Source organism: Micromys minutus (genome assembly GCF_963924665.1).
Source record: "Micromys minutus genome assembly, chromosome: 4".
NCBI lineage: Eukaryota > Metazoa > Chordata > Mammalia > Rodentia > Muridae > Micromys > Micromys minutus.
In genome coordinates, this window is record NC_137973.1 from 73,335,448 (window position 1) to 73,350,621 (window position 15,174).

Consider the following 15,174-nt stretch of genomic DNA (forward strand, 5'->3'; position numbering starts at 1 on the left):
TGAAACCTCCTAAGGGCAAACATGGGAACTGTTTTTCTATGCCCAGTGACCAGCACACCAGGGAGTGGTCCTCTCTCTACATTGGGATGCCATCGTTCATTTTACTCTAGTCTCAGTCTGTTTGGCCACATATACAGACTAACAACAGATGCCTACAGACGAATGGTAGGTTGGCAAGGAAAGAGTTCTTGCCTCTGGGTAACAGAATGGCTGTTGGCTGCCTCATGGAGGCGTTCCCGAGTAAGGGACGCAAAATTGCAAGGCAAGGTGCAGGACGCAGTTCCGACCTTACAACCCAGGGGGAGCATATATGATGCGTAAGTGCAAGTCAGTTTTAGCAACACACAAAGAAACAAACACCATGCTAAGATCAATTGAGAAGAAAGGGTAAGGAGAAAGGGCCAGAAATCTCATCCTAGGCTCAGTTGGATGACTACACGTTCTTTCTTCAGTCTTCCTACTCACCCATGGCTTATAAAATTGGAGTTCACAAGCCCTCACTTACTGTCATCGGGTCAGACCCGTATCTCTAACCCTGTTTTCTTGACATCTTCTTCCAGGTTCCACCACTAAACAGTGATGTCTTGACTAAACATTTAATTGTTCTAGGACCCAACAAAGTTCTTTTCATTTTTTTTCTAGTTGGTTAACATGTCCATCCAACACATTCTAGTGGACTTTTGTCCCCACCTTACTTCAGACCAAATGGCTAGAGTTATCCTTTGAGACCTGGCCAGGTTTGAGCACCTTCAGGAAATGGGTCATTTAAATGGGATCATTTGCGCCTTTGGAAAGTAGCATCCTAAGACTTACCCCAGTGAAAAAAGTCTAGGGGCTGGAGAAATGACTCAGTGTTAGCACTGACTGCTTTTTTCCAGAGGTCCTGAGTTCAATTCTCAGCAACCACATGGTGGCTCACAGCCATATGTAATGGGATCCAGTGCCATCTTCTAGTGTGTCTGAGGACAGCTGAAGTGTACTTATATAAAAATAAATGAATGAATAAATAAAAATAGATAATTTATAAAAGACTTAACTTTTAAAAACTCCTAAGTTTCTTAAAAGAAAAGATTACAAATCACAATCTACCTCTTAAGGTACTGCTAGTCATAAAGTAAAGCTAACGAAAAAGTACATTTTCATGATCACCAATATTTCCCAACTAAACATTAGTATTAATGGTACTGTTGATGAACACCAGATTTCAAAATAAGATTCTCTTTAAACATTTCATAAACGCATAGTTCAAAATGTAAAACATTACTTGATTTCAGTGTTACCTAGAAAATTACTTTTAGAGGAAACATAACTGAATTAGAAGTAAAGGATAGTCATTCTTTTTGATGCTCTTTCTGACAATGAAAGAGCTGTAACTCTACTGTTCTAATGAAAACAAGGTCTTACAGAATAAACAAGGGTGTGCTGGTTCCCCTTTGCATCACGATTTTTCCTACCAGATGGCACATAAATCACGGGTGAAGACAATTATGAACCAGAGCAGTGGTGAATAAGCAGTAGACAGAATGCTGTAGCTATTACACTCTTCAGAAAAAGATTTAATTACAAAAGCCATGTTTTTTTGACAATCCTATCTTCTAATACTTGTATCTCTCTGCCTCAGAAGTAGCCATCTGCACAGGTCTCTTTATTTTCTGTTTTCTTGCAGTCTGTTGCCCAACCCAATGCTGTTGCCAAGAGACAAAACAAATATGACTTCCATGTAATTGTACAATGGATACCACATTAACACTCTTCTATTGAAGACAGAGAAAAGGAGAGGAAAATACCTGATTTCTTTATAGGCTCCTTATACATGTTTCTTTACAATACATTATAATCTATACAGCAGGCGTGGTGGTGCTCATTTACAAGTGAAGAACAAGTCTTTAAATGCATTATTCCCTAGGGTTCCCCTCCCCCAGGTTTGTAATGGCATTGAAACATTTTCCCCTAACTGAAGAATAAATGACTACATGTTTGGAACAACTGCACACTTTCAAGATGTGAAGTTCACATTTACCAAGTTTGTTTATGCTCAAAGTACTAGTGACAATTGAACGAATGAACTACATTGAACGTTACTGTTTGTTTCTGACAATATTTATCACTGCTGAATTAAAGAGGGAGCTGCAAGACAGATGTTAATTTTCTAGTCATATTAAGCACAAAGATTGTTCTTAATTCTTCAATACAGAGCTACTTAATAACATGCAAGAAACTTAATTTAAAAAGAAACTAAGTTCAAACTTTAATTCAGAAATAATAATTTAGCAGAACAGTCTACCTGGGAAGGAAAAGTAAGTAGTATTCAAACTTAGAATGGACAACCAAGTAAATACCCAGCAGCCACCACCAAGCATTCGCTTTAGCGGCTCACTAGCCCATATGTAGTGTCTTTCTAAGCACTAAGGAAAAATGGTTCTAGTCTCTTATAGAATATGGAGAAGTGAGAGAAATGGAAAAGTACTCTTTTCAGAAAGATACATGAGCTTTGAAGTCCAGGACTCATGTCCTACTATGCTTCTACACCAACTTTTAAAGTATATTCAAGTAGGTCACCTAGTCTCCAAGCTCTTTGCTATACCAGAAAAAGTAAAGAAGACAGCCAGACCTGGTGACATGCCTGCAATCCTAGAAGGCTAAGGCAGGGAAGGCTGAGGCACAGCCTTTGAACTAGTTTTGCTAGGCAAATCATATGAACTCTACACTATGAAAAGAAGGCATTCTAACCCCATCCTCTACTGGACTAACTTAGCATTAAGTCATGTGTATGAAAAGTTATTCATAAAACAAACATGTTTAAACCCTAGCACTAACCCACACATGCTTACATAGTACTTCCAAACAGTGAGGGTGGTAAGTGGGGAGATAATCAGAAAGTCCTTCTATAGAAAGATAGCTATCTTCCAAGTTAAGAATTAAAACCTAGAACTAACAAGTAAGTGCCAAGTTGTAGAACAGGTATTTAAAAAGCATGAGAAATGACCAGACAACAAGCTGTTCAATATGATGTGCAGCTCCAGTTACTGAAAAGAAAGGTAACCGGCTTAACATTTTTAACTAAATTGCTGCAGATACAGACTGAGAACATCTGATTTTGAAAACAAACCAGCCTCCATGCTCTTTAGTGAAAGAAATGTAGGCTGAGCCCATATGGCTCTCAGTACCAGGGCACTAAGCAATCCCCTAAAACAAAACAGAAGATGACTAATGGCTTCGGTCTGCTTCAAGACCACTTTCTCTTTTTTTTCTTGAAACTCAATGTGCCTGTTGAATTATTCCGATTTGTCATTCATTAATAGTAGTTACTGGGTCTCTGGTAATTTCTGTTTTGTATTGTTTTGGTTTTTGAAGGATATAGACAGAGGAGGTAGAAAAAAAAAAGCATTTTTCAAAACTCACCCCTTCTAGACCTTTCATTTCCAATCATATCAAGTGAGTCACTTAGAGTAAGTGAAACTTGAAGAAGAAAAACAAGAGAAAAAAAGAACTCCCAGAAATGCCACCGCTAATGAAAAACCAGAAAGAACAACAACAACAAAAAAAGCCATACATAAATGTTGTGTGACTTCAAGAGGACTAATTTAAAAATAACAAGGATAAAAGTGTCTGCTCTCCGGATGTCGAAGCACTATCTATCTGCATATCTATCTGACAAACCTTTCACCTAAAAGTCACTTTGCTAACCTGGCACAGTGGAAGATGGCTCCAGTGAAAAACGTCCAATTTCCTGATTCTCTCAGCCAAGATAAGCAAACGAATCTGGTTTGATCTAGTGGTAAGCTCTAGGCAACTTACCCTTTACAGTTGAAAAACCAGAACAAGAACCAGACTTGTCACTGAAAATATGGGACTCTGAAGTCAAATATGATCTCATATTATAGAGGGCACAGAAGTTTAGTGACCTTCCCGAAATCATATAAGTTAGTAGCAAGTTTGTTAATAATGCCCCATGTGTTGAATTATTGAAATGTGAAGCTGCTGAAAGTCTCACTCATAGAATCTAATTTTATTTTAGTCAATAGTTACTAAAGAGCATTAGACAGTTATTTCCTTCATTCACTGGCAGAAATAATGCAATTTCTAAAAGTAAGCATTTTGACTTAGATAAAAATCATAAACAAAATGGATGTGGTATTTAAAAATAATCACTCTATTTACCTAATGATCCTAATTGGAGAAGTAATTAGAATTTCTCATAGTACAGTTGAAGCAATCGTAGAATTAGTTTAAGTCACACAAATAAATGAATAAATAAATAAATAACTGAATTCTTGAAAAGAATATAATAGAAAATAAAATTTTTTACTATTTTATTTATTCATACCTACAGTAGAGCAAGAGTTGAGTCTGACTGTTTTAAGTTATTACAGAAGCAAAATGTTTGCCTTATTATGTGTTGCAAAAACTGGGTAAGATATGGATTTATAACCACAGAACAATTACCAAATTAAAAAAAACTTATGTTTCTTACCTAAATTTTATTGTATCATAATTAAGCTTGAATTTTATGATGAAATTTCTTTTTAAGAGTACACTTTAAAAATTAGTGGACTTATAATATTTATGGCAAATTTTTAATTGCGATCTCTCAGATATTTCACACACACATACACTGTGGGATCATGGGTAGAGGTAGGAATCTAGCATCTGTGGTCTTCATCTAGAACATGTACAGGGCTGAACAGAGAGTGACATGGGTCATCCTTCCTTTACTAGGTTCTCTTTCTAATAACAAAGCCACTCATCTCCCAAACTCTGCTTTAGTAATGTAACTTTCCAAAGGTTTCTCATGTCTTTTCCCCTTCAGGTTAAAGAAATTTAAATTATATTAGTAAACTCATAATAATCCCAAAGCCCTAAAAAAGCTCAATAAATATTTATGAAATAAATAATTCTAAGTTTGGTAAGTAATGCCAATACCTAATGATTATTCTGCACATTAAAAGCACAAAACTATATATTATATCAAATGCAAGTAATACAGAAAGCATGGTCTTGCTTTCACAAAGCCTAGATTAATGCTTCTCAATATGTAGGTTGCAACTCCTGGGGGGGCCACATATCAAGTATTCTGCATATTAAATATTTACATTACGATCTTAACAGTAGTAAAGTAACAGTTAAGTAGCAACAAAGTAATTTTATGGTTGGGGATCACCACACCATGAGGAACTGTACTGAAGGATCACAGCATTAGGTAGGTTGAAAACCACTGGCCTACACAAAGAAAGAGTACTAAAATACATGAGATAATTATCGTAATAACAGGCAGCACTGGGTGTGATTATTAACTAATTAGGTTTATTTGTAAGTGACTCATGAAATTAGCCTGGATATTTCACATTGTACCTAGCATGTAATTAAATGCAGAAATGAGTATCCGATACTGTCTCTTTCAAATTCAGAGGGAGAAAGTGAATAGGTTGAAACAATAGAAAGAATATAAGACAAAGTGTGCTAGTTAGTGTTTTGAAAATTTGACACAAACTGGGAAGAAAAAAACTTCAGCTAAAAATTGCCTCTGTGGTGGTCGGAATGAAAACTGGCCCACATAGTCTTTTATGGAGTGGCTCTATTAGGACATGTAGCCTTGTTGGGATGTGTGGCCTTATTTGAGGAAGTGTGTCACTGGGGGGCGGGCTTTGGGGTTTCAAATGTTCAAGCCAGGCCCAATGTCACTCTCTCTTCCTGCTGACTCAGATAAAGAACTCTCAGCTCCTTGGGTATCAAGTCTGCCTGTGTGCTACCATACTTCCTTCCATCGTGATAATGGAGTAGACCTCTGGATTGAAAGGCAGCCCAAGTCAAATGTTTTCCTTTACAAGAGTTGTCATAGTTAAGGCATCTCCTCACCCCAGTAAAACACCAAGTCAGCCTCTATCAGAAGGTCAGATTAATGAATGAGGTGGGAGGATCTAGCCATTCTGAGCAGTGCAGCCCCGGCAGATGATTCTGTTTGCATAAGAAAGTACACTGAGAGAGCCTTAGGGAAGAAAGAGCAAAGGCAGCATTCCTCCTGATTTTTGTTTCAGTTCCTGCTTCCCAGTTGGGGCCTAGAGTCTGTCCTGACTTCCCTCAGAGACAGACTAATCTGTGAGCCAAAAAAACCCTTCCCTCTCTCCAATTGTTTTTGGTCACTGTTTTGTCACTGCAACAGAAAAGCAAACTAGGACAGCAGGAGATGAGGTTTCCAGCGCATTTGGTAGCACGCACTGGCGGCAAACAGACAAAAAGAATTTGATGAGACAGCACAGAAACATGTGAGGAACCTCAGTCAAACAGAATGAAAGGCATTAGTGATGAGTAAGGGTAACCGGAGAGGGCAGGACAGCCCCAAGGAAACTGGAGCATAACCTTCTAAGCAGAGGTCTCAGGTGTGGTCTCTAGGCTGCTGCCAGACCTGGATCCCAGCACACCAAACCCCTGGGGTTTCCTGCACTGTTGCTAAAAGACAAAGCCAGAACCAACAGAAACTAAGTCCTAATCAAGCCCTCTCTTCCTCCCCCAGTCCTTCCAAGATAGTAGTCCCCCGAAGACTAACAAAAGCAAATCAGGGAAGCAAGTACAGTTCCCTGACCCAAAGCACAAAAGAAAAATACTAAGCTGCCATTTTATTCCCAAGTTTCCTGCTAGATCCAAGAAGGTAGCTATAGCTATCCCTATGAAATCACACCTTTGTACAAGTCCATCCCACTTCCTAATCCTGCTTCATTCAGTTGTGTGAGCAACATTAAAGTGAAGACCCTTAATTGGTACTTACAGAAAAACACTTATTCTCAAATTCTGTTTCTAGGAAAATAGGACTAAGGCAAATCTGCATAGAGTTTCCCATAGTCACAAAGAAGACTGAATATGGTAAAGATTTATAAGAAAACAATATTCCATAGGATAAACGCTGTTATGGGTAATTCAGCCCTGAAGGAGAGTTAAGAACCGTCTGATTAGTGAGGAGCAAGAAAAAACAATCAATTACACTACTCAAATTCAAAGTATTTGTATAAAAGAAAAAGACATGAGTCTTTGTAGGAAGAATCAATAGTTCTTCAGAGTTGCATTTTCTCTTTAAGAAGCAAAAGCACTTTTCAGTAGAATTGTCAATGTTATGCTATAAACTAAAAAATATCCATAATAGGGCTGGAGATAGTTTTGTGAGGAAAGTTATTGACACCCAAGCCAAAGGACCTGTTGGACTCTCAGAACCCTTGGAAGAAAAAAAAAGAAACAAACAAAAAATCCCAAGCAAAACAAAACAGGAGTGATCTGTAGTCTCAGCACTGGGGAGGAGGAACAGGCAGTTCAGTCCCCATGGCTGCCTTGCAGGCCAGCCTGGTCTAATAGGCCAGCAACAAGACAATGAAAATCTTAGGTGGACTCTTAACTTACACACACACAAATTTACACATAGTATCATAAAGGGCCCTCAATCCCCAATACAAGACATCTTTAAAAACATAAGATAATTACAATTAATTACAACAGAACTCTAAAACTCCTTTTCATATTCTGGGTTCCTGAACGTCAATGTTGGAAAAAGAATAAGATTCACCAGAATTCCACAATGCTTATAATACAGAGTTGGTTTTGTAAGCTAGTCAGATTCTGTACTTCAGTAGCTTTATTAGACTGAGTAGCACACTCCTGGAGTTGGAAATGCATCCAAAAAGGGCAACATCTGGTTTTCATCTGTCCTTATGAGACTCAGAGTTTTCAAAAGAAAGCAAGATATTGAGTACTGGCTTATAAAAATGAGGAATATAGCATTTAGATTATAAAATAAGGGGACAATGTGAAAACAAGAAGGTCATTATGAAAGAAATGATCACACCCAGGAAGGAGCAGATAGAACTATATGGAGTCAGTTCAATTTTAGGCTGTGAGAAACAGCTATTTGTGCTTGTTTTATATTCTTAATTATCTCAGGCAAGCTTCCTAAATACTTGTTGCCTTTCAAAGTCAGACTTGGCAAGAACGCCTATAAATAACACTGAACATCTTCATTTAATCAGTAACAATGTTTATGTTGCATGCGTCTATAGACAGACAGGCAGCATGAAAACATTAGCAATAGACTGGTTTTCTTTTTCACTCGTTGTCTTCCCATGCATTTAAACGTACAGCTATCAAAAATTTAAATATATATATATATATATGGTGATTCAGTGTTCCCACTGAAAGAAAAATTTTCAACTTACAAAAATGGAAAGATTCCATTGGTTAGATATCCTAATGCAACACACTAGATCCACAAATCTAAGTGACTTTAAATATAAAAGCCTTCTCAGTTCCACACTGACACTCATCTAAACAAGCAAGCAGACTCTGCCCTGCCTAATGTTCTAAGTACTAGTCCTTGGAACAGCAGCAGCAAAGAGGAGAGAGGCATCCAAAGTACTCTCCACAGATCACTGGCCTTAGAATATGAAAGGAATGTTTCCACTATCAAATATGTTTAGAAGATACTCTGTATTTTATTCCTTTATTCCAGAGTCAAAATTTCCATGACAGTTTATGGGAAAATATGGGTTCTTAGGAGATTGGGGAAAGGGTGAGGCATGGTATCTTCCATATATAAAAAAATCAAGAACACTTAGGGAGGGCTCCATGAATAATCAAGATACATTATATGCATGCATAAAATTCCCCAAGAATAATAATACTTTCTTAAACAGAAATGATTAAAAGTGACCTTATAATCAGGGTAAATGATCAGGCTCCTTCCTTATACATTAAGGTTCAGAGTTGATTCTCTTTCTTCATACTGAGTCAAAGATACTGCACTGAATCTCTGGCTGAGCTGCACATAAGTCTGATCTTCACATGCAGAAGGTCTGAATCAGCATGCCCAACACTGCTTCTAACAAGTACTGAGTGACAGGCGATGCAGGTCCAATGTTAGAATGCACAAAACATCTAACTGTCATCAGTAAAAGAACTATTTATTATTGGGGACAGAAAAACTTTTTAAAAAGTCTACTTTTCAGATGCACATATTAAAAATACCTATTGAAAATAAGAAAGGTAAAAAAGAAACTGGGGAAAGTGAAACTATATCACAGAAGGCTATACCCTATTATATTGTTCTGAATATGAAGCAATGATTTATCCCATCATAAGGGCTTTTAAGCCTGAGCTCTCCTGAGGAATTTCAAAAATTTTTGAACTCTCAAAAAATAGACAACTAATGTTTATGAAGACGTGGATAACATGAAAATACCCCACATCTTTCATCCATTCTCATGTCACATGCATAGCCAAAAGAAGAGCCATTGTACTTTGGATATGTCTTCCTGAAACAGCAGTAGAGAAACTGCGTCTTATATAGCACGAGTCAAACATAGAAGCGTGTTCCTAAGTGCTGGGTTCTCTTACCTTTGCAGAGTCATATTCAAGGAGCCTGTACAGGCCTTAATCTTGTTCTGGGCTTCAAGATGAGTCATTCCCTGTGCACTGATTCCATCAATGCTGAGAACCACATCGCCTATTCTGACGTGTGCCTGTGAGGCCTTGCCACCATCTTTCAGCTGTAATGAACAAATTTCATTAGAAACCTCATTGTTTGAAATATAAGAACACTAACGCAGATAAAATTATACTTTTTTGACATTATTATACTACTAGAGCATCATAAAATTATCTTGCTTGATAAAAGAGGTTAAAATTGAAGCATTTTTCGTGCTTTTTTTCTTAAATTCTTTATTATGAAACAAGCAATATTAGAAAATGGTCTCCGTTCATTTATTTACTATACTGAAGTAGTATGTTATTGTTTAAAAAAGCAGAAAGAGAAATAGATTATCTGTGAAAATTTCTCATTTTAGCAAAAGAAAAGAATCGAATCTCAAACAAAGTATAAAAATTTTAAAGAAAGATGTAAAGTTCTTCAAGCTGTTGTCTTTCTGTCTACACAAAACATGAAAGGATGACTTTGGCACCCTCCTCCTCTGGAGCCCAGCTTACATCCGCATTTGGGGATTAGCTTCTTTTAGATCACAGGCCCAAGTATCTTTAATACTGGGTGTGCTTCCTGCTCAAGGCATCTAACAGGAAGGGAAGGAAATGCTGATTTGAGACTGCCAGACATTTTTGTGTATAAGAGTTCTCAACTCCCAGTGTTGCTTTGGTTACTCAATAGAAAAGTCTGAATGTTTACATCACTTAATTTGACCTCCTTCAAGCTGCAAATATACTGTGTTTCACTGCCTCAGGAAAGCAGATACAAAGTTACAGTACGGAGACAAACAATGAAGTTTTCATAAATATTTGGAAATATGAAACAAATGCAAACAAAAGGAACTGATTTAACACAATGGCAAGCTCAGCATTCAACTAGCCTAAATGGATTATTACATTATAAAGTGTGGGGGGAAGATGTATGAGACCAAGAAACCAGAAAGCAGCAGTAAGCTGTTACTGAGATTCTATTGGGATGATGAAATTTTTCAATAAACAGGGAAGATTAGTATATAACACCATGAATATGATCAATTAGTATAGCCTAATTGTAAAAATCCATAGGTAGCTAAACAACTTAAAAACATTTTCCCACAATCACAGTACTTTTTAAAAAGCTTAAGGGAAAATTTTAGTAAAAAACAGTAACTACAACAAAGAAAAAAAAAAAAAAAAAACTCTTAGTTTACCAAATTAGAACCAAGTGTTACATAATAATGGGCAAAGAAATAAATACAATAAATTATGCTCACTAGGTTTTCAATATTATCAGCTGTTAAATTCTTTCCTTAAAGCAGACTGGTCCCAATACACAAAACTAATCATTTATATCTGAGGTTCAAGAAAACAGTGCCGAGAGATAAGCTGACAAACACAGTGTGTATGTTTCATGCCATCAGAGACCTTCACAGAACACACATTCTACTCAGTAACTGGCATGATTTCACTGCACTAAGTCATATTTAAGCTGTTGTAATAGTATTTCTTGTTAGCTTAAACATCAAAGGAATCATTTACCATAACAGAAAACATATTTACTGTTCATTTCTACTGCACAAAACTACATACTGTGAAGCACATTTATAAAAAATAGTTGCTGAAGTCAATCATGCCATTATTTTATATGTGATTTGGAGAAGGACAATTCACTCATCTAAAGGACTGTTACAATAGGTAACATGAGATACTATAACTCAATATGACTTCAGATTGCTATGATGAGGAACATGGAAGTTACCCAGATGGTCTTAAAGGTCTTCTCCATCCTACACAGTTTTGAACATCCTACAAAGTTTATCTACATGCAAACTATATAAAAAGTTACAGGTGTCATCAGAAAATAAGACTACAGCCCAGAAGACAAAGGAACAGCTAATCTCTATTGAAATAAGCAAATACATTCAGAGTATTGGATGAGAGCAACTATTTATTAAACAAAGCGTCCTAGACTTTATTCTAATCAAGGGGGCAAGCTTACAACCAGAAACAGAAACCAGTTCAACTACCTTAGCATCCTCTTATACAGAAACCTTAAAACAGAAACTGAATCTTGTGGCATTTGTTCTAAATACACTAATCAGAAGCAATTTAAATTCTCTTTCTGGCACTCATTACATATTACAGAATATAGAAAAAAATATAATTACAGCAAAGACAGGATCAAAAAGTGAACTGTTGTACTCTGACTCCTCACACCTACTATAAGCTGAGATCCTTCCATAGTCTGTTTACAGCTGACTTCTCAGTCTTTTCTCTCTCAGAACTGTCTTTATCTTGTCCTTATCTCCAGATCATGAAACACAGAAATATCATACAGCTTCATGAATTCTGCCCTTTCCTAAGTACCACATGTAAGAAATAACTAAATGCTATCAGTCCCAGTCTACTCTTTGACCACACACTGGTCATCTTTTGCCTCCATCTTACCTGTCTACTTGCCTACAATGAAAGTTTTCACCTCAGTCTTTCTGGGCTTTCAACTCCTTTCCCCCAGTTGCATTTGCCAAACGATGGTTTCTGAAGTTTAAATATGGTATGAGTGTGCTCCCAATGATTTAGTTACTGTGGTTTAATCTCCATCTTTTTTTTCTTAATGTAAGGTACTGGAAAATTTTAATCTATGATCTTGGAGTTTAGCCCTTTGTGATTAGTATCGAATATGGTAATTAAGAGAGGGCTCCCAAGATGAAATCCTGATGGCTGTTATAAAAAGAACTGAAATGGCACCTGCTCCACCACTCCTGCCTTCCCAAGTGACATCGTCTCTGTACGTACCCATGGGCTCTGTCAAAAAGAATGTCATTACCAGGTATGGTCCTTCAACTCTGGACCTCCAGAACGGTAACCCAAAATAAAATTGTTCTCTATATAGCTCAACACACTCTTACTGCACTATTAGCAAGAGAAAAATGATCTGTCAAGCTCTGGAGGGTAAGTCAGGTCTCTGGCAATAGCCTGCATTGTTTGGAGGTCTTTGGGACCTCAATGGCCAACAGCTCAAAAAGGTACCCATTTCTGGGACTAGGTCTTTATTTGTTACCCTCCGTTGATCTAGTAGGCCTCAGTTTAGAATAAGTCCATAAGAGATTTTCATATGACTTCTTTAAAAAAAAATTTTAGTACTAGTTATCCCTCCCAGTTTCCATATTCTAACCTGACCCCCCCCCCAGCCTAGTTTCTCTCTCCTTGTTCTATACTTTCAATTAAGCCTTTATACTAGTCCCTTCTATTCCACCTTCCCTTAAAAGAACCTCCCCTATTAAAAGAACCTTGTGAGTCAAAGCTAACACCACATAAATGAAAGAAAACATACAGTATTTGTTTTTATTAGCCTGGTTTATCTCAATCAGGATTTTTCCAGCTCCGCCCATTTACCTGCTACCTTTATTTTTCTTAATAGCTGAGTAATAAGTGTAAATGTGCCATTATTTTTATCTTGTTTGTCAGCTGATGAACAACCAGGCTGGGTGACAGTGAGACAATCTGATAACACCACATATTCAAGTCACAGACCATGAAGAAATAAAGCTAGAACTGATCTGAAAGCTCCATTCCTATTGGTCAGCTTTCACACTGGTGTAACTGCTATCGAAACCACTCAAGGGGTACCCATGTCTGGGACTAGATATTTGTCTTTTGTTGGCCTCTACCGTCTACAGAGGCACTGTTGTTCCCTTACACCAAGTAGAAAGGAATCATCCATCATTCCCAGCTGTGAACCCTGTAAGTTAGAACAATGACCAGCCTGGCAAGGTAATCCTACTAGTGCAATAGTGTAACTTTTTAATGGACTTAAGAGTTTTACGCAGTAAATGATCAATTCTATTAAGAACTTAAGTAAAATTAGTAACTACAAGTCCCTAAAGCCCTTAGTTTCTTTACAAATACATGGTTCCAGTAGGTTCTCCCTAGAACGTTTTAATTAAAAAGAAAAAGTCTCACTACATCTTTCTAAGACTGAAATGAAAATACCTGAGACAGGCAAACTGCCCAGGCGACTGTCTCCAACAGCTGCTGGTTAGGAGACCCACTAACAAGTTCCTTAGGATTCCTGAAGGTGACCAAATCCTGTCACAGCTGAGCACACACACAAGCAGCCTACCTCCTAAGAGTCTCCTTTAAAGTGTCAGTCTACTCCAGCTGCTAAACTGTGCAGAGCTTGGTTACAGTAGCGACTGACTTAGAATCTGCTAATGAATTTGCCTTTCCAAATTACAAAAAATACTCAATAAAAAATAGAAACTTCTTTTTCATTTCATTGAAAACTGCCTAGCAGTTTAAAAAGTCAAAAGATACCACAATTTACTAAAAATAAATAAGCCCAAATTCATCATAAAAAATCAGCTTTTAAATATATAAAACAACATTCTGATTTCACTAAACACGGCACTTGCTGTTAGTTTTAATATATGTATATATATTTTTTAAAGTGTCCTATAATGAAGATGTAGGGTAACATATATCTCCTTAATGAGAGCTTTCTGCATATTTTCAGCAAATACGGAATGCTTGGAAACACATGACCCTAGCACCGCCAGCGCGGCAGGAATGCAAAAGACACAGTCAGTGTGAAAAGGAACAATAAATATGACCGCTCCAGAAAGGACGCTAACACGAGTTTCCCATGTCAAAACCATGAGAACCAAACCATGGGAAATAAAAGCTTTTTTTTTTTTTTTTTTTTTTTTTTTTTTTTTTTTTTTTTGTGGTGATAGTGGTTCTTTGATTTTTACAAAAAAAAAAAAAAAAAAAAAAAAACAGCAATCACCAAAACCTGGGTGGAGGAGGTTTAGAAGAGCAGAATGCTAAAAAGCTTCATTTATCTGACAAAGAGGATTTTCTTGAGGCAAAGAACTGGAAAAGACGATGTTTTTAATCCAATTAATGAGTAATGTTTAATTTGTTTTAAAATGTATTTTCCAGTATCTATTATGTCTATTGCAGAATTTTAAAACTAAGTTCAAAAACATGAGTGTATGGTGAAAATTCTTTAACAACTTATCTCCAGTGTATTCTCAGGGCATTATCATGTAGCTTGTTCCATCAACTCTCAAGAACATGTAAGAATATAAAAAGCTAATCCACAACAGAGAACCTGTTTTCTTGCCAATGATGAGTTAATGCCACCAAACCACTAATATCACAAATAAAATGTGAGAGGGTTCTACAGAATTGCTGGAGCAGCAGTTCTCAACCTGTGGGTCACAACTCCTTTGGAAATCAAGTAACCTTTTCACCAGGATCACCTAAGACCATTTAGAAACACAAATATTTACATTATGATTCATAACAGTAGTAAAATTACAGTCATGAAGGGGCAACAAAAATTAGTTTCATGGTTGGGAATCATCACAGCATGAGGAACTGTACTAAAGGTCACAGCATTAGGAAGGTTGAGAATCACTAAACTAGAGGCTCATAAAGCAAACAAACAAACAAAAGCAAAAGGAATAAAATGATCATGAGGTTTTGTTTGTTTGTTTTTTTAATTCAGCTAAAGCTTTTCTCAAATCCCAACTTACTTACTGTCACTCGAATCCTTACTAATCTATTTTTCAATAGTACAGTAGAATACGTAATGTTCTGTCTTACATTATAGTATATTGTCTGTACAGGAACTAGCCCTCAAATGATGCTAAAGATCATTTTAAAATGGCTGTCACTGATTTGGAAACTACTATGGTGTGGCTGTGCTTTACACACTAGAAGCACTGCTGGGTA

General features: G+C 36.9%; 1 protein-coding gene across 2 annotated transcripts in view; it reads right to left on the bottom strand.

The window, feature by feature from the left end:
- The window catches only part of PDLIM5 (PDZ and LIM domain 5), a 153,751-nt gene that overhangs the window by 107,629 nt on the left and 30,948 nt on the right, over positions 1-15,174 (bottom strand). For both annotated transcript variants that reach the window (XM_080916180.1, XM_080916179.1), the window contains exon 3: positions 9,373-9,524. In XM_080916180.1, the coding sequence (XP_080772306.1) occupies positions 9,373-9,524 (152 nt within the window). The remainder of the gene's footprint in view (positions 1-9,372; positions 9,525-15,174) is intronic.